Here is a 24651-nt window from a genome sequence, read left to right on the forward strand (position 1 = left end):
TGCAATTGTTTTTGTTATTGAAATGTTCGGACAAAAGAAGGCGAGTGCAGATATTTTTTGACTGAGCATTTTTACTTTTTTAGCGCCACCATTTCGCAAAAGTCATTTATGAGTTGTTGAATGCGCAATAACAGTGAACGGTTTTTCAGCATTCTTATTGGTGTAAATAAGTGACGTCATAGGAACAAAGAAACGTCGGTGTCAGTAACAGAAATCCCTTGATCACAGCTGACTCCCCCCGCGCCCCGGCTCCACGGCACGGAGTTTCTGGATTTCTCATTCATTTCTGTGTTATATAGGCACACGCAGTTTACGTGTGTATTTGTCGCATTAAGTTGGTGAGATGTTTTATAAGGGATGTTCACACCTACAAGAGGCGATGGCCAAAGGTGATGTCCTTCGGGACTACCAGTTGATAAATTCATGGTTTGTCAACTGTGTCAGCGCGGAGGCTCGACTGAAAAAGGTAGTTATTTGCTGATGGTATTGCTCTTTTGGTGGTCTTTCACCCTTACAATTTACTAGAGGAAAATGCGAATGTAATTAAACCTAAAAAAAATTGAACCTGACCATGAGATTCTATAGATTTTCAGTGCAAAAGCCCATGGCATAAGCCATAACCTGCACATTTCAATTTCATTCCTGTAATAGCATCTAGTAATGTACACCTGGAAAATAAGGCAATGAATCAGCCATGCAAGCAATCACCTACCTTAATTTGTCTGTGGTTCAATAAATATGCTCACATGCTGTCAGTGTGCTCTCACCAAGCCCCAATATAGTGTCATTATGTGCATTCCCAATTCCCATGATTTAGATTTTAAGGTGCCAGGCCCTATACCAATACCCTTATGATATGGTTGAACTAGAATTGTTCATCTTCAAGCTAGATTATGGACCACCATTTTTTGTGTCTCAGTCTCCAACATCAGGAATTTGCTATGAATTTAAACTTTCAGCTTCATTCTTTAGTAATGTTGATGAAGAGTGGTGGCACTGATAATGGACTCTTTGACAATCTCTTCCAGGCCCTGACATGTGTGTGCCATGTGTGCCACACATATGGCCCTCGACTACATGCATGCCTGAGCTGCATCTACTTTGGGTGTATGAAGCCCAAACACATCCACAAACATGCCAGCGAGAGAAACCACCCACTGGGTAAGCACTCCCTGGGGGCTCTCCTGACTAGTGACTACTGATCTGTTTTAAGCTTCTTTGGACAATATTTCTCAGAAACTGTAAAATGAAAACTTGTTAGAATTGACATTTCTGTTGGTAGAGCTTTTTTTTAAGTACTTATAGTTTTAGTTATGATCTCCCTTTTGCTGCTGTTGACAAACATTGCACTGCTAGAGTTATGTGTGTTGTCCATGCTTTTCTGTAATGCTTTAATGATGTGAGGGAATACAACAATATCCACCTCATGAGCATGCCTCCTGCTCTCATTTATGGGTAGATCAGCAGAAACTGATAAACTATTGGGTGAGCATCTACTGACTGCCCACCTTTTCCAACAGCCCTGGATTTGACTCATGGCTATGTGTACTGCTTTGAGTGCGGCGACTACACCTACAACTGGACACTGAGGAAGATCTGCCGCAGGAACAAGGTGCTGGCGGCAAAGTCACTCGGTAAGTTGTTGGAACACAGAAACCCATCGGTACATTCACGTTTTTATTTTCAATTTCACTGACGACGAGTTTGCAGTTTTTTTGGGGGGGAGGTGGCAATCGATGCTGCGCAGCTTATCTTTTTGGATTGGTATTGAGTTTGGAACTCATCGATGCTGTCCTGACTGATGTGAATCCTAAGGTAGATCCCTGAATTCTTGTAGTCGTCGTAAACGGCTTATTTCTCGTTTTACGACTCGGCAAGCAGCTAACTTGTTGGCGATGGACGGTAAACTACGCGGATGTGGTTATCTTATCTGAAATGAAACTATGATTTGATGCATGCTCTCAATTTCATTCTTTCGATATATTACCTTTGTATGTTTGTTGTTAATATGTCGCTGAGTTCTTACCTACTTTGACGATTTTTAAGTCTCCAAACAAACAGCTTTTATCGATATTGAACACAACCGTGACGCTGTCTTGAAACTCGTCTTTGATTTGATCCCTGGCCTACTGAAACATTTCAATGTGAAGTTTAGAGAAGGGAATCAACCAGCGGTATCGTTCGCCATGTCTGGTTATTTGCGGAAATATCTGGGTCGGACCAGTGTCATGTTTGACCTTCAATGTCACGCTCTGAGCATCCTCCGCGCGATATTGACGAACTGCGTCGCTGTCTGCTACTGATCGAATATCCCGGGATATCTCTGGGCGTGTTTTTGTCTGTGGGATAAAGGTCCATCTGTTGGTTTTCTTACATGAAATCAGGGTGATGCAATGCTATGTGCTGGGTGGATCGGGATGCATCAAATCAAGTGTTTGGTGACTCACTGTTTACTTGATAATATGTTCGGTACTTTCGTGATGTTCTCAATAACCGGGTGAGTCGGATGACATCTCGTAGGTCCCAGGGCATAGAGAGCACTAATTCTAATGCTAAAAAAAAAAATATCAAAAGGGCATGTCTCTGTGACTGTCGTGATATTTCGCATCCCCCTGGTGACTGCGTCGTACGCATTTCTCCCCTCCCCTCCCCCCCCCGGATCGACCCCGCCCCGCCGACGAGAGCGTCATCTGTTGAGGGATGACGGCCACCGGCAATCGATGATGACGAATGCGGCGCGTCGGATGACGCCCTGCGCCGCCGCCGCCGCCGCTGCGGATCGGTCGATCAGCTGGGCGGCTGCCGCCATCAGCTGATTACCCAGAATGCTGCGGCGGGCAGTCAGCTGACGCGGCGCGGCGCGTGGCGGCGGCTGCGGCGGTTTTTCGCTGGATTGCCGGTAGTTACGACCGCGGGGGAGGGGAGGGGAGAGGGAGAGGGAGTGGTCGGGCGGGAGGGGAGGGGGGAGAGGGGGAGGGGACTGGTGGTCAAGGCCCTGGAACCGGAGAGCCACGTGTCCGAACGGCCAGAGATAGTTATGGCTGAGAGAGCGCCGTTGCGCAAAAGGACGGGGGGGGGGGGAAGCGAAGCATACACGGGTGAAATTGTAGACGAGGCAAGGAATGGTAGACAGGAAATACAATTTAGTGACTCGTGTTCACTCGTATGCCTATTCACTCATGCCTGTTATTCATTGTATAGGGAGTAGGCACTGTCCGCATTCTTTTAGTTCGTATTATTTAGTTATAGGTAACCGTGTCCTGTACTTTTTTGTAGTGATATGAGTTATTCTTAACACACACAAAAAGCTTGTTTGTATGTTAGCTTCATAAATATATAATGGTCGTCTGGCGATGCTCATGGGTGTAGGGGCTGCGTCCTTGTTTAACAAAGTGCGCTGTGTTCTTGTGAACGCTCCTCTCGTGAATTGTCAGCGTAATCGTACCAGTAATTCCTAACTAAGCTAGCTGCTGCGTTTATTTTGAACTTCGTTTCTGCGCATCAATTTGCTGTCTGACGATCAACCCAAACTTCAGTTGTGGGTCGATGTCGCAGGAATTCCCCGCTGTTTCCCAGAATAGCCGGAAATATGGGCGCGAATGACGTGGAACTCCGCCATTGGCGGAATACCAATGAGGCCGAATTCTGAGAATGAGCCCGGGTTCCCTGGGAAGCGGACGCGCGTTTGGCGATTCTGAAAATAATATCCGACGTGGAAACAACGTGACGCGGGTTTATGCGGGTTATTGATTTGTTCCCAAGCGGACTGTGTGAGTCGCATGCGAGTTGGTGGTATTTTCGGGCGTAACTCTTGCGCATTTGTTGTTATGTACATCCAGACTGCCGGTGGTTTGCGGTTACGCAATGCGGGTGATGATGAATCTCGAAATATACCGCCCGATGTTGTGTGAAATTGAAATGACGTGTTCGTGCAGTTGTCTCTAATCTTCAGGTATTTTCTTGTCGTTTTTGCATAATTTAGCAGCCGACTGTCAAGGTCTCTGACCCCGGTGTGCTGTTTTGCGCCCGTTTGTTGTATGAATCCGAGATCTCTTACGTAACGTTTTGCTGTCGCGTGTTGCAGATATTCCGGCCGACTGAAGCTGTCTTTGATTATTCATGTTATTTTGTGTGTCCGTTACCGTAGAGGTCCCGTCCGACGCCTGTCTGATTCTTAAGTTTTGTTTTGTGCCCGTTTGTTGCATGAATTCCAGCTTTTATTTAACGTTTTGTGTCCGTTTACCGCAAGGATTCCGGCCGACGACGGCTGTCTGATCCCGACGTTGATGTTTTGTGCCTGCTTTCCGAATGAATCCTAGCTCCCTAATTTGACGTTTTACTGTCCGTTTACCGCAGGAATTCCGGTTCTATTTTGACGTTTTGTGTTCGTTTTCCGCAGGTATTCCTGCCGACAACTCGTGGGAGCCGTGTCCTGAGGAGATCGAGCTGCTCAAGTACCACACGGACCGGCGCAAGGTCACGTCCAACTCCACAATTGGTCAGTGGGACGGACAGAGGTTGTTGGTTGTGGGCTCGAACAGGGCCCCAGGCTCTGTGACTGACTTTAGGGAGGGTACCCCCCACACTTGGAAACTGAGGCTCTGAGAATTAGGCTGAAACGTTGGGAACTGGGAGCTGGAGAATAGGACGGATAATCGGGCTATAATGCTGGGAAATCGGACTGAAATCGATCTAATGACCATGCTGGATGCTTAGGAAATGGGGATTGGGAACGCAGCGCTGAGCTACCCTCCGTTGTATGAATCTCTTACGCGTCTTGTATTGGAGAGACTTACGCCTTGTATGTGACTGTTGACTTACGAAATGTGGGTCGTATCTGAATGGCGTAGCGGCAAAGTTCTGCCGTTCGGAGTTTCCGCCAACTGCAGCGGTACTGTTTACTGTCATTGATCCCGTACCATCCCCGGGCTGGATGGTCGCGCTGACCTTCAATGTCCCCGATCTGACAGCATTCAGCAAGACAGCGCCGAATGCCTAAAGCGACAGATTGGAGCCCTAGCGAGCCTCCCGATTTGATGATGAATGCTATAGGTCGATGGTTTTTGGTTGTTTTTCCGATCGGTGTTTCTAATCGTAATCCGTGATCCGGATACCGAATCCTTGTGCTCCGTGAACCGGAATTCACTGATCCGTGTTTGCCAAACTCCCGTTACAGATGCTCAGAATGTGAACATCAATAACAAATATCTACTTTTCGGCGATTTATTCAGGCAAATATTGCACTTTCTACATATTTTGCTACACATTCGTGTTATGGTACTTGCTACATTTTCTGCAACATGTTACCGTTTTATCACATTTATTATTCATTTAAACCTTGTGCCAATATGCTGTGCAGCACCCTTCAACAAAGCGATGGCCTTTACTCTAACACGTCTCCCACCCCTCACCTCTCTCGCGACAGGTCTGCGCGGGATGATCAACCTGGGCAACACCTGTTTCATGTCGACAATCCTTCAGGCTCTTACACACACGCCCATGCTGCGGGACTATTTCCTGGGTGACAAGCATCTCTGCCTGGCGCCCGATCCGGACCGCTGCCTGGCCTGCCAGATCAACAGTCTGTTCCAGCAGGTAGGTAGCAGGTGGTCGTGGGGATACATAGTAGTTAAAAGTGTAGTTGAATAGTTTGTGGGCGGTATGGGAAACGGGGTTATTATGTAGAGTGTGCGGTGCTCCTAGATACTGAAAATATATCGTTTTGTGGACGCTTGCAGTTATTTGTTGTTTTCGTAACGCGCCATATTTGACCCTAGTGCTGCATTTTGAGCTTTATCCTGCCCCCTCAACGCTGTATCACTGCACTATTATAATCATATTTAAGGTCATCCTTGTGGCCACGCATCATATCTTTGTCAAAATTTTTATCACTTTTTATTTATAATCCTCACATCGCAGGTATTCCATCATGTCAGTGAAGGTTAAAACGCTGATAACCTTAGCAGTCGGTCCGCCCAGAAAACCCACACATCATTACCTACGACCAAAGATCGCAGTCGCTAAAACACTTCGCTGACAGTCTGTCTCTCTCAGCCTCTCTGACCCCCCCCCCTCCGTCTATCAGCTGTACGGAGGCCAGCGGACAGCCCTGGCGCCCACCCGGCTCCTACACATGATCTGGACCAGTGCCAAACATCTGGCCGGATACGAACAGCAGGTGAGCCGTGGTGATGTCATCGATGACGTCATAGGGAGAGTGGTGATGTCATAGATATTGAGATTGAATCGAGCACGGGTCGTGTTGATACCAGAAATAAGCAAATGTGAGCAGGCGAATGATGGATGCATTGATTGATTGTTTTGGATAGTTTCGTTATTGGATTGTTTCATTCATTCATTCATTTTGCTCCCAATTCATTCATCCACTCATTCATTCATTTTTCGTTTAACCCATTCATTCATGGATCCATTCATCGATTCATTCATTCATTCGTGTTCCTCCACCATTTGTGTTGTGTGCTTCATTGACTTATCTCACCGATCGAACGGCTAGTGACGCACGTTTTCTATTCATACCAACCTGGCTCCCACACAACATCCAGAACAGTTGATTTTGCCTACCATTATCATCATTCAACCCTGCCATTCAGCTCGCGGTCTTGATCGCTTTTCGTGACGTTCTGGTGTAACTGACGTATGACATTCTGACGCTGGGCTGATATGCATGATATTTTATGTGTTGACATGGTGACTTTCTGACGTATTTTACACCAACTTTCTTATATGTTGACGCCCTTCTGTGTCTGCATCATGCATTGCTAACTTTTGACATGCCTAAATTATGCTCTGAAAATCATAATATAGATATGCAGACTGTTATACTAACGTGCTCAGTGCTCGCGGCCTTGCGTGATGGTATGCTAATATTTTGCTGCCCCATCGCCGCCAGGACGCCCACGAGTTCTTCATGGCGATCCTGGACCTGCTGCACCAGCAGATGAAGCCCTTCCAGCGGGACCGCACGCCTCAGGAGGGTGGGGGAGGGGGCGGCGGCTCGGCCGGCTGCCGCTGTATCATCGACACCATCTTCACGGGTGGACTGCAGAGTGACGTCGTCTGTCTGAGCTGCAAGTGGGTGCTAATTGACTGTTGCGTGGTGAAAGCCGTTGATGACGTAACGTGTTTTCATGTTATACCGTAATGTTATAACGTAATGTTACGGCCCTGCCTTGTCATGAAGTGATTTGATTATTTCGTACTTGTGGTAAGAGATGTTGAGCGATATTCTACATACTCGAGTAGAGAATCGCTCAACGTTCAACGTTCTTTCCTTGTGTTCGGTAATTGGTATGCTCTCCCGAAGTCATGCCATTATTCTTCTATAATATTTTTTCGTCCATGAGCTATCATTTTTTTTCCTGCCACTTTCTCATGTCAGTGTCGTAACAGCATGTCATGTGTCTACTAACGTGTCATGTCCCACCACTAAAAATCGTCGTTTCCCCTCTCCACCACTGAGGTATCTCCCCTCTCCGCAGTAACGTGTCGACGACGATCGACCCGTTCTGGGACATATCGCTGGACCTGGCGCCGCTGGAGCTGAACCAGTCCACACCGACCACGCTGGAGGACTGTCTGGAGCAGTTCACACGACAGGAGCACCTCGGTAAGAGAGACGCTGACGCTGCTGCGCCTTTCTCGCCGGAGTCTGGTCGTGCCAGTTCTGCCATGCAAAGGCAAAAACGATTACGTCGGGTCTGAGGTCATTACGTCAGGGCAGGGGTCACCCGAACATATCGTGTTTGGCTCTACACGTCAGAGTTATTTCATGGCGCCCCAAGAGTAGCCGGCACCGGCAACACCCGAGCCGGTGAAGGAACCCCCAGGGGCGCCGCCTGGCAAGAGGAGTGAAACAGTCATGCGACCTGGAGAAGTCTCCGATCTGTTCGCCTCTGCTGATGAATTCTCCGAGCTACTGGAGGAGGGAGCGGAGGCCAGCGAGGCGGCTGAGACGGCCGGCAAAACCAACCGTCACCAGCTGCAGTGGAAGGAGAGCGGCTCTGGAAAAAGGCGCCGCCAGGGCTCGGGGAAGCTCGACCGGAGAGGAAAATACGATGCCAAGAGGGCGGGTGGCGCGCGAGGACGTCGCCTGAAGTAGATTCGGGATGCAGTGGGAGGGGAAGGGGTGCCGCATACGCTGTCGTGCCGCCTTGTTCATGGTTAGATAGATTATACCGTGATTATTTTACTGGTACGTAAGAAAGCTTCTTCAAAAATAAAAAAGAGTAGCCCCTCCCTAGCTTCTCTTATTGGACCCGTTTTTTTTTCACTTTTTTCACCCGGCAAAAAGAGAACTTAAAAGGGTTTTGTTTTTTCGATATTGGTGCTGGCTTCTCGCTATTCGGAACATCCCATATTATTCAATAGCAGCTTTGCCTTTCTGCTCAAACTGAATCAAAAGGACATGCAAGGGTGCTGCTAGACAGATGAAAATCACTCCGTGTTTTGTGATCCGCTGTCTAGCTGTTTGACATTGCTGTCATTGCTAACCAGATAAGTAGATTACAGTTTGGGATGGCTCTTAGCTTCACGGTACTTTACCGAAAGATCTGAACGTTACATGTCAATAACTGGCTATTGGAGTTGTGCTTGAGTGGTGTTTGCGACACACGTCAGGTATATTTTGCACGCCGCCATGTTTCACGATTCGATTAGGCAAGACTCTCATCCTCATCCAGCAATGATTGCAGATTTCCAATGGAGCTTATGAATTGAAACATTATTGCCTTAGCACTTGCAGTTGATAATAACCATGCAATGTCATTGGCATTATCAGCATAAAACAGCCAATGATGCTGCTTTTTAATAAACTGTTTATGGGCTGTTTTATACTGATGAACAGTTTAGTAAAAAGTGGCATTGACCTTTACTCGTTATCAATAAAGGTACTCTTGTCGCCTATCCCGTATATCACCTGACGTCACGGTGTGTTTTTTCCGTCTGTTTCAGGGAGCAGCGCAAAGATCAAGTGCGTCAGCTGTGACTCGTACCAAGAATCGACCAAACAGCTGACCATGAAGGAACTGCCCATCGTCGCCAGCTTCCATCTGAAGGTGAGTTGAAGCGATATTATTTCATACGCTTTTCATTTCCTTGTTTGCTTGCGCGTGGGTCCCAAGGACATTAGGAAACCATGAGATCACTGTCTTCAAAACTTACGACTTAGGTTTGAACATCGGACAATCAATGCAAAGCGACCACAAGCAATAATTTACCCCAGATGCATTTACAAAGTAATGCATATTACAAACGGATCTGTGAACGATGCTTAACACAAAATTCGTTTGTAATTCGCATTTCCAGTTCTTATATCAGCAGCTGGCTGCTGGGTAGCTGATCTCTTTCCGGGCGCAGTACCGTTAGTGGCTTACTCGTAGAGCAATGTTTGCTCGATCGGCCCACGATGGAATGTCGATTACGGGATGCAAACAGTCGTTGATACGCTATCGGCTACTCCACATTTCGCGACCATGTGGCTGGGTACCCCCTGCTCCCGCTTTGATTTTCATCTCCTTTCCGTTCGGACATGAAGCTTTTTCTGAATAGGTTTCTCTATTTTGTCTCCTTTCTCCTTCAGCCCGTACTTCTCTGACCTCAGCTGCTCCTCCACTCTGGCTTCACCTCTACCCTCTGACAGATTTCTGCCATCATCTTACCTCTTACTGTCGTCTGACCCCCTACGACCCTCCATACCCATCACCTCTGACACTTGACCCATATGATTTTCTCTGACGATACCCTTCTAACCTCTCTAACAGTTCCAACCCGGGTGTCTCTCATACATCTTCTAAGTGACCTAACCGGAACCCTTGCCCCTCTCACAGCGTTTCGAGCACACGAGTCGGCTGCGGAAGAAGATTTCGACAGTGGTGCGGTTTCCGGAGGAGCTGGACATGACGCCCTACCTCTCCCGCTGTCGGAACAATAACAACTTCCGCCAGGAGCGCGTCTTCAACAACAACCTGTGAGTGAATGCGTGGGTAGGGGACGGGAAGGGGAGAGGGCTGGCCGAGAGCGGGAGGTAAGGATGAGCCTCTCGCTAAGGGTTTGGCAACGGTTTGTTTTAGGTAGGGCGGACTTTATGGAAAGGCTTCGACTTTGAGAAAACCATGTGGTCGCTGTTGATACGTTACCGATCATGCTCAGTTACAAAGTTCTCAGCTATGCTATGGGGTGATGACGATTGACAATCATGCGTGCGCTGAGAACAACATCAATCGGTGTGATTAGGACTAGTTCACCACCTTACCTCCGTAGATGCTCCCTTGCACATGATTCGTGATGACACCCGTACGTCCCCTCATCAGGTACTCTCTGTACGCGGTGGTGAACCACATCGGCACGCTGGAGGCGGGCCACTACATCGTCTACATCCGGCAGCACCGTGACAACTGGTTCAAGTGTGACGACCACATCATCACACGGGCCACGCTGCGGGACGTGCTCAACAGCGAGGGGTGAGACGCGAGCGGGGTTAGACCTCTGAGCTGTGGCCTCTGAGTTGGCCTCTGGTCTCTAAGCTGGCCTATTTGACCTCTGATCTTCTGAATCAGAGCCACATTAACTCTGACTTCTGAGTCACGAGTTGACCTCCGAAATGATCTCTCACCTCTGAGCTGGTCTCTGAGCTGTGAGCTGATTTTTATCTGACGTTACTTTCAGTGTTACCTTCATGATATGTAATGGCAGGATTAGGTTTGATAAAAGGGTGGAAGGAATTATCGATGCCTCCATGGTGGCTTGGTGAAAATATTTGATCTATTTTAGCCTCCATCGTGTCTTACCTTTCGGATTTCGAGTTTGCCAATTTTTCCAAACAAATATGCTGGTCTTTTTCATCATTGTTTCTCTATCGATAATTTTGTTTGCATCCAACTTGCGGACTTTTTTATCCCCGCAGTTGTTGTGTACATACACTGCACGTTGTACCTGTGTTTAACTCTACTATCGTGTCTGTTTGCAGGTACCTGCTGTTCTACCACAAGCACCGCCTGGAGTATAGCTACGAATGAGCAGACGCACCCCCTCCCCCTCCTCCCCTACAACCCCCTCTCCCCACCCCGGCCGTCTTTCGCGAATGGACGGCGTAGCGACTCGAACTTTGTATATCAACTGTTCACTGTGGAGGCCAATCAAAAATCGTGTCTATCTAATTGTACTCTGCGCATGTTGTGATTTCTACTTTATGTGATACGCTTGCTGGCGAGCTGAGCTTTGGAGAAGTATGTGACGACGTAGGGTATGTAAAATTCGCCGTTTCATGTGTGTGTAGGATGTGGACAATCTGGGTTAACAGCTGTGACCGCGCTGTGCTAGAGCGGCTCGGAAAATGTAGGGTTTGGTGTACGGCTTACGGCTCGGTGTGAGTTTACCACATGTCTCAGGTCGTCCGCGGTGGCGCTGGATCCGGCTGCCTCCCGCCGCGGAGTGATGGGGATTTAGTTGTTCTCGGTCCGCGCCGGGTTTTCGGTCTTCTTCGGTCGGCTGTTTGAGTGTTTCTGCGGACAATAGCCACTCAAGACCACATTTCTTCCACCGTCGATATAGCCTGTGCGCGGGAACGGACGAAGACGATTGTGAGCTGGTGGCGTGACTGGGAAACTGTGATTCCCTCAGCGGCTGATAGATGTCTCTGGGGTACGTGTCGGAAGGGATCTTTGGTGGCTGTAGTCTTTTCGCCGCGTAGTCTCGGCACCTCGGCCCTGGCGGCTGCAGTGGCGCCGCTCCGCGGCCGGAACCGCAAGCTGTGATGTGCAGCGTCGCCGGTAGGTGGCAGCGCCGCTCGCTCACTCGGCCGTTGACACGGTCTTTCAGTGTTACTCATGAACGTAGGTGTATGCGCGCGCGCGTGTATGTGTGCGAGTGGTGGCGACTTGTCTCAGTGACGTCATATGACGTCACACACGTATCTCGCCCGTCCACAGTTCGCCAGTCTGGACCATGCTAGAGCAACTCTGACCTCATATCGCGATGACGTCACTCCATGTCACGTGACTCCGCTGTGTCGTCGTGTCGGGTCATTCGGTAATTTGATCGGTACATACTTGCCCACCTCCTGGGTCGCCGGCCGGCCCCCGACCCCTCGAAAGGGTCCAGAGTCCGGCAGGAACAGTTCCTATTTGGTTGTGCATGCGTTTTGGTTGCGTCAGGGGTCGCTCCGGCTCTCGGGGGTTCTCTCCAGACCAGTCGGCGCCCCACCCGTGAGAACCTTTGGTACATTGCAGCGCGAAATACATACACTGAGGGATGCGAACGGCTTGGTTTGAGTTTTTAGTCGGTTTGGTATCGATAACGTCTGCTGAATGCTGATACTGGTCTGATATGCTGATAGACTGTTGATGGCTGACGCCGTTTTCGGTCTAGCGTAGTTTCGATCGGACTAATGCATCTTCTGATGTCGGAGACTAACAGAAAGCTCACACTTAACGTCTCGGTCTGCACTGACGGAGCAGAGCTTACAAATGATCATATATCAATACAGAGCCTACAATTATCGCGCTGCGAAGGTCTGGCCAGCGACAACGCAATGCAGTGCTGGTTCCTCAACGCTAGCAATGGGGAAAAAAATTAGAAAGGACTAGAGATGTCAATCGGATACCCACTTTTTGGTATACCGATACCAAACCGATACCAACTCGGTATTTGGTATTTCAATCCTAATGTGTTTGGTATTTTGTTGGTATCATGAACCCTCGCTAATTACGGAGCGAGCGAAGCGAGCGTAGTCTTTCCTTAGATTAACCCGCGCATGACTGGGGGGGGGGGGGCTCTACAGAGCCCCCCTCATGTTTTTCAGCAATATCTTCTAAACCGTTTGACGGATCAACACGAAACTGGCGGTACCCTCAGAGGCATCAATTTGACACCTTGTGTTAAAATTTCAACTTTCTAGCTACCATAGTTTAGCCGGGAATGACGTCAGAGTGACGTCATGTCGGCCGATTTTCATGCAAAATACTGAAATACGGCAAACGCTCTCAAGAGCTCAGTTTTAAAGCTAGATCCATTTTCTTTGCATGTGTGGACTAAAAATACACGTAGCTATCGAACTGCTATCTCGAATTTTCGAAATTTTGAAAATTTTGAAAAATATTTATTTACAACTACAAAAATATATTTTTTGATTTTTTTTTTCAAAAAGTTTTTTGAGTTTTCGCAAAAACCGGAACATATGTGATAGAACACACACTGATGAACTACATTTGCAAGTTTTAGCCCAATATCTTCAAAAATAGCCAAGTTATTCGCATTATTGACAAAATTTTACAATTTTATGTTTTTTCAAATCCATTTTTCAGTACGTTTTTGACGTCCTACAGCAATATAAATGGCACCATCGTCTTCCTGAACTCATGCCTCAAACTGCATCTGATAGGCACCTTTTTTGTTGAAAAATTTCATTTTCAAAATTTGACCTTTTCTGACCTGAAAGTGACCTGACCTCCGGTAAATTTAGCTGACAATGACCTCAAATGACACAGACGACACTATTTTCGAAATCTACGAGTAAAATGGACCATAAAACATGCGTCACGTGACCGATACATGATATACAATTTTCGTGACCTAGGATGACCTGGCCTTGACCTTAAAAATTCGAAGTAAAAGTTCGGTACCCTCAGGGTATCTAAGGCATCCGTCAAGGAGTGCGTAAACCAAAAATGAGCCTGATCGGACCGGCGGTCCGGCGGTCAGAGCCTAAATTGTGAACTAACAAAAATGTCGATAATTTTTACTTTGACCTGACCTGTGACGTCATCGGTGACCTCGACTTCAATGAAAATAGGTTTCGCTCGACAGTTTTTCCAGGGCTATCAGACGCCGTTTGAATTTTGACGATCGGCCCAGTAGTTTCGGAGATAGGAGGGGGGGGGCTCTGGAGAGACCCCCCCAGTCACTCGCGTTATGGAAAATACCCCAGTCATGCGCGGGCTAACAGAAATTTCTGAGTATGAGCGGCCGGCCGTGGTCACGCTTTTGCGAGGCTTATATCTCAGCAACCACTTGACCGATTTACACGCGGTAATTTTTGTAGGGTAGCTTCATTCCTTCTACCAAGTATTGGACTATTCCTGATGCATGTGAGTGACCCCTTATGCACGTGCCACGTGCAAAACGAAGAGGTGTCCGTTTTGTAGTTGTTGCAATATCTCGGTAACTACTTGGCCGATTGCGCTGAAAGTTGGCATGTAGGTAGGCACCCACTAGGCACTGCATATCCATGTGCCAGAGTTGGGGTGCTGCTGCACGTGCGCACGTGCAGGGGTCGTTTCCAGATCTCGAGACCGGCTCGACCGATTGCGCTCAAATTTGGTACACAGTTAGGGACCGGTTAGTAGGGTGCCGTGCACAAGTCAGTTGGGACCCATTTTGCACGTGCGCACGTGCAGGGTGCCGCTTCCAGATCTCGAGAACGGCTGGGCCGATTGTGCCCAAATTTGGCACGTCGCTAGAGACCGGTTAGTAGGGTGCCGTGCACAAGTCAGTTGGAGGTACCCCCTCGCAATTTCGCACGTGCAAGGCCCACCCTCTCGCTCGCTCCGTTAGTCGCCCCAAAAGGCGTTATACTGGTGTTTAAGAGGCTAAGAAATCGGTAAAAAGTTGGTATTTTCCTCATGTTCCCAAGTTGGTTTGGTTTCGGTATTTCTCCGCGGCTTTGGTTGGTATTTGGTTTGGTATCGGTATTTCAATTTTCCGTAATTGACATCACTAGAAAGGACGTATACAAAAAGTATTCGATTGCGTTTTCTGCGCTTTTTTAGCACAATTGGTCCACGGAATGTGGTGTCATTTGTCAGAAATTGTGAAAAAGCTGGACAACCTTCTGAAACAGAATAACCCCTAATGTGAACTTTGTTTTAACCCGAGTCCTGATTTTTATTACAATTTTGCAATCATGTTAAAATGAAGCACATGGGTCATGTGCTGTCTTTGCCCCCCCCCCCCTCGCTTCCCCGATTTCATTCCTTTGCTCCCCCGAATTCCGTGCCTGGCGCCGCCTCTGTCAGCCACTGCTGCCCGCCCCAGTCGCCGTGGCTGGCGCCGCCCGTGCGTCTGTCCTGCCCCTCGGGCGGCATTGGGTCGGCAGGAGCGAGGCTGGCCGTCGCGCCCGCGAGCTTTCGTCACCGGCGCTCGGCGTGTGCGGATGCTAGTTCAGAGTGGTGGCGGATTTGTGTTGCAATTCTGCGAATGTTTTTAAAGGTAAGCAATATTGTTCATCGATTAAGCGACAGTCATGTGCATCGTGTTGAGGTGCGTTTCGATAGCGTTTCGTTAGCGCTACAAACTGTGCGATGACTAGTTAACATTGCGCATCATTGCATAAACGAATGAGTAAAGGCATTGCTCGCATTGTTACGATGTTTTCTACAAATTAATTTATCAATGATTAACCCGTGCACGGCTGGGGGTCCTGGATTTCCACGCCCTGCTGGGGGGGTTGAACATCCCCCTTCTAACTCGGCTTCTGGGCCACGTAGCGATACGCGGAAGGCGGCGTTCGAAAGAGCGTCAAAAATAATGACGAAATCACTTCGGTCAATTTTTTGGTCAGGTCAAAGGTCAGGTCACCAGAGGTCATTGAAGGCAAAATTTCGCCGATTTTCAGGTCGAATGTCGACAATTTCCAAGAAGCCAACGCATAACTTGGGAACCAAAGTAGAGCTACTGCGCCGTGGAAAAGCGCATTCGATAGCCCTATTAACGCCCTTTCTGAATAATTCTCTCAGATTTGACCTAACGTCAACGGTTTTGCCTGCAGGGGGCAAAAACTGCAAAAATAGCCGATTTTTTTCGGAAACAGTTTTTCTGCAATAACTTTTGACCCAAGCCTTGTATGAGCTTACTTTTACCGACATCGTGTTCCTCTCGTCAAGACGCATCGAATGAACTATAACTTGACCTTGAACGGTCAACTTGAAAATTTGACCTCAGGTCAAGGTCATGACCTGACCGGAAAGGGTCATGTTGCATATTAGTCGATCCGTATCGTCGAGCTCAACACATTCAAGGCGTTTTCATCGCTCTAGCATGCCTCTATCAAAAGTTATTTGCGAAAAACTGTTAGATACCATTCGTGACCGTCACGAATGGTATCTAACAGTTTTTCGCCTAAGGCCTTTCTAACAGGCCTAAGATGACCTCAGGGCATAAACAAGGGTCACGGACACCATTTTCATGTTCAGTGTGTCTAAACCACTTGTAATTCGGTGTTTGGGAGTGTTTTTAGGATGTCTTTCGTCCAAAAGAGGCGCATTTCAATTTTCCCCCATTGACTTATAATGGGGAGGTCGCAAAATTGACCTGACCTTAGGTCATCGATATCAAAATTCTGAGATGTGCATTTTGTACATGTTATTGCTCTTAGCAATCGCTGAAAGTTTCAAAGCGATCGGTCACTCGGTGTAGCTATGGCAGACATTGAAACTTTTTATGAGGTGAGGTCACTTCAAGTGACCTGGTGACCTGACCTTGAATGACCTTTATTCTGAAATTTTCACAACATGTGTAGAATTAATGTATGATAAGGTGTGTCAAAAGGGTGTTTCGGCATTATTTTGATCCTGCCGCTCGTAATGGTAGTGCGTATGACACCATGAGTGCACCAATATATTTTATGCTTCATTTATTGATTATATTCGATAATTCTTTCTTTCAGATCCACCGCGAGAAAGAGACGCTGCTTCAACACATCACCGGCATCAACTACAAGCCGGCTCTAAGACGCCGATTTATCGGGTGAGTCGGTGCACCGAGGGAGCACGGTCTGTTGTGACATAAAACAGAACGGTGCAGATTCAGCCAATACTTTTATAGTTGTAACTAACTTTGTATATTTTATCGTGCATAAAGGGCAGAGTAGCACAACAATTCACTTTCGTTCGCTTCCTATGTTCACACGGCAAGGATGTAAAATCACCGACAGCATTTGCTCGCTAACAGTGTCCCAAAATTTGCAAGTTTGGGTGGGAAGCGACACCCAAATGAAAATAATTTTCCACTCTCACCTCCAATTTTCCAGAGCGATTTTCACTCCCTGTTTTACCAATCGGAAGCATCCGCGTGTACCTTTTACCTCTCTCCATATTTTATTAAATCATCCTATAATGCAGGTCCCCAGGCCCAGAGCACCCTGTAACATTCACAAATAAATTGTGGATCCCTGTTTTCAACTCTTTTTAGTGCCTTTCTGGCTGGCAATTTTCCACTCTCAGCCCTCTTTGTATTGACGAATATTCCCCTCCGACACCCAAGCCAAAATATATTTTTGGGACACTGCTCGCTAAGGATACCCAATAAATCGTTGCCACCGCTCCCAGCGGGTGACAAGGTTTCCTTCTGTCGTTTCAGTGTATGGCGACGCTCGAGACCAATGGTGTCTGGTCCGCCAGTCAGCATGAGCAGACTCTGAACGGTAAGTGCGTGCTGAGCACTGGATTTGGACTGGTGGTGAACGGTTTGTTATCGTTGTCCGTTTGATTTTCGGTCACCCAAAGACTAAAAGTAAATAAATTGCTTTAGTAGGAGATATGTCAAATAATTTTTGCGGCTTATTCGACTTTTGAACTTTTAGTTGTGTGATGAAAGCAACATAGAAATTTTTATCGCGACCGTCTTTTTATATAGATGCTACAGTTACTCCCTGTTCCGACACTCGTGAATTCGTGATTTTCCATTTCAAATGGAAAAATACTAGGGTGACCCGCGTGCTCCGCAACGCGAAAAGGGATATTTTCGATCGGCGGGTGTTCGGTTGTTCTTGTGTCGGTTGGGTTATCTATCCCTTTCGGTCGATTGCTTTTTGACGGCTAAACGTTTTGGTTTGTGGAAAAAATATCCGCCGCATCGAGGTGCCCGTGTCTGATAAGCATGCTTTCCACTTCAGAATCTGTCAAATGTACTTTATAATTGAGGTGCGTAGTTTTAAGACAAATGAAAGGCGTAGATAATTTTCGCTAAAAATCGTTTTGCAGAGGTTTAAAACATTTATATTTTTAAGAATACTGTTGCTTGTCATGCAAACGTGATGATTGGATCTTGGAGAGAATTGAATGCTCTTTCTAATGATAGCATTTTCAATTGTCAAGCGTATCAGGTTAAGCAGCAAAATCCGTGTAATTATTTAGTGGCACATTTTGGACAAATACCATTTAATTCAGCGATTTTTTCCACATTGTTTTTGATCAATTAGCTGTTCACAATTTTTCCATGAGAGGCGGTACATTTCTCTTGCCAATTGACGTTGTTTCAACTCTCTCAGTCTGATGGTCACGGGAAAATAAAATTAAATCCAAAATCCGTTTAAAATGGCACTTTTTTAAATGAAATTGCCCTCACACTTGCACGTGGCGCGTGCCACCCCTGCACCGCACACCATTCGATAGCCTGTTCGATTCTCTACACGATGCTGTTTTCCCCGTGCCGATCGGGCGCACGGCTACCGAGATATTGCACGGGGAACGGACCCGTGTCGGGCAAATTTAGCCATTTTCGCCCGTTTTTGCCAGCCGATTTATACATGTAAAGTCTATGACGCGAATTTGCACTTTTTGGGCACGCGCCACGCGCTCGCTATCGATCCGATCGAGCTGAGACCCATCAAAGGCACGTTGTCCATCCTTGTTCTATGAGTTGCGCAAACTTCAGCGCGGTAGGTGCAACGGTGTGACCTGTAACCCGCGCTACGTAGCACCATGTCGCGACCCTCGTAATAGACAGAAACTACGTCACCACAAATAGTAATATAGACAAGCGGCTGCGCCACTTGCTTTGCTGCGTGGTAGAAAAAATTGCGGCACCAGCCAATTTGCTTTCGAATGGTGTGTGATTCATGTCGATGTGTTGTCTAGAAGCATAGATATGGACGGAAATGTGAAGAGAATTTAAAAAAAACACTGTTCTGAGAACGCTGTTGGATGAAATTTGGGTAATACGGGGTCAATACGGGTCAAAGGGGTCAGCCCCGGTCACTTTGGGTCAGGCCAGGTCACATAGGTCACCTCTCGTCTGCTGGGACAGCCCGGGCCACTGTTCTGCTTTTGCCTCCACCACTACCCCTATCCCTACCACTACCCCTAACACTACCCCTACCACTACCCCTACCACCACCCTTACCACTACCCCTACCACTACCCCTACCACTACCCCTACCAATACCCCTACCCCTACCACTACATCTACCCCTACCACTACTACTACCCATACTCCTACCCCTACCACTACCCCTACTACTACTCCTACCACTACCCCTACCCCTACCACTACCCCTACCACTACCCCTACCACTACCCCTACCACTGCCCCTACCCCTACCCCTACCCCTACCAACACCGCCGGGTCATGTCAGGTCACAGAATAATTGGATCCAATCAGTACTAAAATATCAGACTTGTGTTCCCAGCCCTGCCCCTATTCGTGCCATTCCATTACCCTTAATCGTATTTGTCGGAAATGGCGCTTACGCGCTTTGTGACAAATGTGGCGCATTGCAGCAAACGTGGCGCATTTTCACCCGGTGATTGATCATGCATCTTTGCACCAAATTGCGCCCATATCGGACCATATTTAACAAAACTGTTCGATTTGCGGCAAAAATGACGCCCTGATATAATTGTGGCGCATTGCGGCAAACGCGGTGAATTTGTAAAATCGTATCACAAACTGTTCCCATTGAATGAAAATCAACACATTCTCTAGCCACTTTTTATTCAAATTAAACACTTGCCCATCCGCCAATGCGAGGCACCCGCCACCGATCGGCATGCATTTAGTCCACAAAGTTTGTCGACCCCGGCTCTCAATGAAGATCTACGAACCGATCAAAATTTCATTGGCGTTCTTCCAGCGCGCGCCACGTGCCAACCGTGCACCCCAGCGAGTGGAAACCTAGAAAAGGCGTTGACCCGCTCTGTCACCTAGAGAGTGTGCAAATTTCAACCCCCTACGTCATACCGTCTGCCTTGTAGGCGAGGTCAATTGAACCCATTACACGGCGTGGCGGACACACAAACTCACAGACGGATTCTGTTAGAATAGTAAGTTAGATAAAACACGGGTCATGTTTTATTTCCTCGCCGTTCCGCTGTCTATGTCACGGAAGTAAGCATATTCGTAAGTAATCACACATCAGCAGTCACCCTTTCAGCGCCTATTGATGCCGTGCCATCTCTCCGACAGGTGCGGCAGTGCAGGAGGGAGTGTAGCGCCGGTATACAGCTACCACCAGACATCCGTCCACCGGCCAGTCACCACTGATCTACCAGCAAGATAAGTGTTTCTTTTATCGTAGCTCAAATAGTTCTATGATGTGAAATCAATTGAAATGCAACGTGAGCTTTCGGTAGTTTTAATTTGGCTTTCGCCTTTCAGCCCATTGTTACTTTTCGTTCTTATTTACCTCTATATTGCTTTTCTTATTTCGTTTTTCTTCATTCATTTATTCCTTTGTACTGTCATTTCAGGTTTACCTCGAACGAGAGATGTTGGGTTGGCGCTGCTACAAGCCACCGCCGCATCAAACTACACTAAAAAGATAAGTTGATTGATCCTTACTAGTCTTATTTGAAATGAATGAAATATGAGAGTGTCATGCAAATTGTGTGCCAAATCGATGTTAATTCCTTTGTACTGTTATTTCAGGTTCAGCTTACCAGAGAGCGATGGTGGCCCTGCTCCAACACACCACCGGGACCCGCCACAGGAGTCGGCCTTAAAGGTGGGTCGGTGCACCGAGGGCGCACTGTATCTGTTGTGTTTGTATGTTCGTGCCGGCCTTCCCCTTCCTCCTCTTGAACCGCCTCTGCCGTTACCCCGCCTGACGCCGCCCCTGCCGGACCTGCTCTGAGTCTGGGGCGGTTTACATATGCTGGCTCGCCCGCTGTCTGGAGCGAGCGGGCTACAGTTGCTTCCCTCTCGCTAATATACCTTTTTGCATTTGAATTCAACCATCCGCCATAACTGTTTGAGGAGCCATTTCGACAATCGGCATTGAGCACAACTATTCCGGCGTGGTGTGTTTCATTTCAGCCATTCAGCAAAACAGATTGAACACTGAAATGAGCGATCCGCAAAACAGTTTAACACTTCGCCAGAATTCGGCATTGAGTGAGCTCGCTCGGCATATGACGAATAGTTTCGACCATTGACGATTTGTTTGCACAATGTTGAACCATTTGTCCAATGTCGAGTTATACGGGAAGATCGCCGAATAGTTTTGCACAATGGTGATTCTTTGTGACCAACCGACCATTTGTAGCGCCACCTATATGGCGAATGTGTACAAATGTTTTGCCCAATGGTCAAAGGCTAACGCAAAAAGGTGTAGTAACAGTGGCATACTTCACCCGCGTATATGAGCTTTAACCGCATTTACCTGGCAAACAGAAAACCGATAGAAACAAAGCACAATCGATGCCCCATTGCGATTTTTTGTCCAGGACAGTTAACCCGACCTGACGGGGATTATAATAGGATATTTTCCATAACAATACTGCCTGACAGGAGGTTATTTCGAGTCTTTCTTAGGCTTGCAAAACTAATATTCTCTCTCTCTCTCTCTCTTTCTCTCTCTCTCTCTCTCTCTCTCTCTCTCTCTCGCTCTCTCGCTCTCTCGCTCTCTCGCTCTCTCGCTCTCTCGCTCTCTCGCCCTCTCGCTCTCTTGCTCTCTCGCTCTCTCGCTCTCGCTCTCGCTCTCGCACTCTCCTCCTCCCTCCCTTCCATCAGTTACCGTTAGTCACGTTCAAAATTCATTTAGGAGTGAGACTTTGACCTTGAGAGCGAGACTTTGAGAGAAAAGACATTGGAATGCACTGTAGTCCACCCCAGATATCACAAGTAATACTAAACCGCAATAGCATATCCGAGAAGACATTGTTTTACAAAAACTAGAGAACGAGAGCAACTTCCGCCACCAGCACCCATAGCATCGAATTTAGGCAGGGCCTAACTTATCAGGCAGGGCCTAACTTAACAAACATCACTGAAGTTGTAACCATTCACTGTAACTGCTTAGCCCTGTATAGCTCTCGAGTTCGGTGCCGCCTAAAAGTGTGAGATGCACATTTGGGACACATGCTACGGCTCATTAGTCATTGCTGAATGTCGTGCCACCATTGACCACTACTACTGACTCATCGTTCAAGGGGCTCCGCTTGCCCATTTGAAGTGAGCACAGTTGTGCAGATATCTGTGAGGATCTTGAGCTAGATGGATTATGAGGTGCAGAAGGGAGGAGGGTGGCTAAAGTCTCGAGAATAAGAAGCTTCAGGACGCGGACTCGTGATTTACTAAAAGAGACGAAGATTAGATGAAAGGAGATGGGAGGGGAAGGATTGGAAAAGAAAACGAAGATTACGCTGCACGAGCAAACCATTTCTGATTCATAGTGGATATCAGATGTGGGAATCGAACCCACCTCCCGTGCTACGCGTAATATACGAAATACTTCCTTACTATGAGTTGCAGAACAGAAGGTTAAGAATAGCAATCATATTGCAATGGCAGGGTAGGTCATAAGAAGGGATTCAGGTCTACGATCTGGCAATGAATGGTAGGGCAGCCCTTAACCCGGCCGGGCCCGGGGGGTAATCCCAACCACCGCAGCCCGGGGGGGGGCGTTTTTCGCCCCCCCCCCCCCTGTCCGTAAATAAATATAAACTCCGTTAATAAGGGAGCTACGGAAACAAAAGCGATACCAAACGAAAGGTCCTTACGAGACGATTCTAATGCACCTAAAACTTTTGACCTCAGGTCAATTTTCAAGGTCAGAGGTCAAGGTCAAAGGCCAAAACTGGCACATGTGTAGTGATCTCAAAGTAAGCCTTCTAGAGGACGGCAGGCTGCATCAAACCGGCAAAATTGAGTGTCAAACGAAAGAAGAGAATCTGAGGATTCTGAAAATGTGCTCCAAATCAAAAGTCAAGGTCAAGGTCACGCTCAAAAAAGACCTCAAACTTGGCACTTTTTCGCACATCTTGCGTGCTAACTTCCAAGATGTTTTGAAATGTTTTGAGGCTTATCAGTTCCCTATTTGTGGTTCATCTTACGATACAAGGCTGCTCAAAGGTCAAGGTCACAGAAGAGTATCCCTGCTAGAGGCTATTTCACTGATTCAAGTTAGTAATAATAAATAAGACAATTTTGCCATCCGGAAACTCTAAATGAAGGCTTAGAGGAAAATAGATGCCAGATTCGTGGTCAGCGGGTACAAATCCATCATAAACGACCTTTCATGTGTCAAGGCCAACCAGAGGTCATTCGAGGTCACATGAGGTCAACATGAAACTTGACCTTTTCCGAACAAAATATATATCATTCGACGCGGCTTGACAAGGCGAATGCGATGGTACCACTGCCGTAGCTCTAGGACCATTTTTGTCGAAGTTATTTGCGAAAAACTAAAACCACATTTCGGGGTCGTTGACCTGACTTCTGACCTCAGGTCACCAAAACTATTTTTCTATTTTTATCTAGGTCAAACGCTACACAGCCGTGCTCGTAATTTGTCTTTATCTCTAAAACTCTATTTTTAGCAGCTATTTGAAGTTTGCGTCTGTGACGCCGAAGTTTGCCGTGCAGGGGTCTAGAAAAATGGACCTTGTGACGTCATCAAGGGGGCTAGGTCCAAATTGTTTTCTTCAGAAGATGTCAAATTGATGGGAGAAAAGGTACTGAAAGTTTCGCCTTCCTATCCCTAAGCGTTCGGGAGTTATCGCAAATATTCGCCAGGGGGGCGAAAAACGCCCCTCCCCCCCCCCCCCCGGGCCCGCGAGGGTTAACCACCTTCATCGGCACGAAGCTTAAATACTTGAATACACAAATAATAATAAAAACAATGAGGTCATTTGTTTAAAGGTAGACTGCCACCATTTTTTCACAAAACGGTTTTCACTAGAGCTGAGCCACCTATGTCCCAGACTGAAGTCGGTTTTCCGAAATTCGAACCCGTTTGTGAGAAATCGGAGACCAAAGTTCAGTTTGATGCCATTTTTTTTAGTCCAAGAAAACCGACATCTCTACTGTCTATCGATAACTTTGAAACATGAATTTTCTTATCTTTTGGTAAATATATGTCAAAACTTTGATTGTTTCGAGATCAGAGAAGAATTTTGGAGTGTCAAAATAAAAGTTAAACTTATATATTCAGTAGTTCATTTTTTCCAAAAAAGTGTGGGAAATGGGGTTTAACATGGGCCAGACCCATTCCAAATGAGCCATGATTTTTAAATGTTTTACGAACTTAAATGCAAAATAAATTAAACATGGCCAATTTCTTATGAAATCATATATTAGTAAATCATAAAATACCTTACTTTTTCAAATAAAATGTAATAATCTTATGACCTTGAATTCTAGTGATGTGTAAACATTGTCGCTAGACATTAACCGATTGATAATTGTATGATAATCGACAATTTTTTCGCGATTCACGTGATGATACTTTGTCAGGTGAATTCTAAAATTTTGTTTTGTCCAGGGAATAAATCATAGGCCGATCTGAGAAAACTTTTTGAAGGTGGCAGTCTTCCTTTAACAATGATGAACACTGAAACATATGGCCTTTTGATCACATATGTTATTATCGTTGACATGACCCTAGTACTTTTTCACGAGTTCGAAGGTTTTTCGAACTTA

The 24651-nt window shown here is 46.9% G+C and overlaps 1 protein-coding gene and 1 long non-coding RNA gene across 2 annotated transcripts; both read left to right on the top strand.

Annotated features, from left to right (window-relative positions):
- Positions 1–148: 148 nt before the first annotated feature.
- LOC122372481 (ubiquitin carboxyl-terminal hydrolase 22-like) lies at positions 149–12276 on the top strand. The gene is made up of 12 exons (XM_043349699.1): positions 149–466; positions 1029–1161; positions 1521–1634; positions 4400–4498; positions 5426–5595; positions 6086–6178; positions 6911–7092; positions 7500–7627; positions 8971–9074; positions 9846–9985; positions 10329–10478; positions 10985–12276. The coding sequence occupies exons 1-12, from the start codon at positions 344–346 to the stop codon at positions 11031–11033; spliced, it is 1485 nt and encodes a 494-aa protein (XP_043205634.1). The 5' UTR covers positions 149–343; the 3' UTR covers positions 11034–12276.
- Positions 12277–16728: 4452 nt separating this feature from the next.
- Positions 16729–20305, top strand: LOC122372480. Its single transcript, XR_006254880.1, has 3 exons — positions 16729–16758; positions 17371–17434; positions 20197–20305. It is a non-coding gene; the product is annotated as an uncharacterized LOC122372480 (long non-coding RNA).
- The last annotated feature ends 4346 nt before the right edge of the window (positions 20306–24651 follow it).

Source organism: Amphibalanus amphitrite, unplaced genomic scaffold (assembly GCF_019059575.1).
Source record: "Amphibalanus amphitrite isolate SeventyFive unplaced genomic scaffold, NRLGWU_Aamphi_draft 001364F_arrow, whole genome shotgun sequence".
NCBI lineage: Eukaryota > Metazoa > Arthropoda > Thecostraca > Balanomorpha > Balanidae > Amphibalanus > Amphibalanus amphitrite.

Bases quoted from the DNA above. Each gene is read 5' to 3' on its own strand.
- LOC122372481 (XM_043349699.1), top strand. From the start codon at position 344: ATGTTTTATAAGGGATGTTCACACCTACAAGAGGCGATGGCCAAAGGT. The intron at 4,499-5,425 runs GTCAGTGGGACG...CTCTCGCGACAG, and splicing joins CACGTCCAACTCCACAATTG to GTCTGCGCGGGATGATCAAC. The intron at 10,479-10,984 runs GTGAGACGCGAG...GTCTGTTTGCAG, and splicing joins GACGTGCTCAACAGCGAGGG to GTACCTGCTGTTCTACCACA.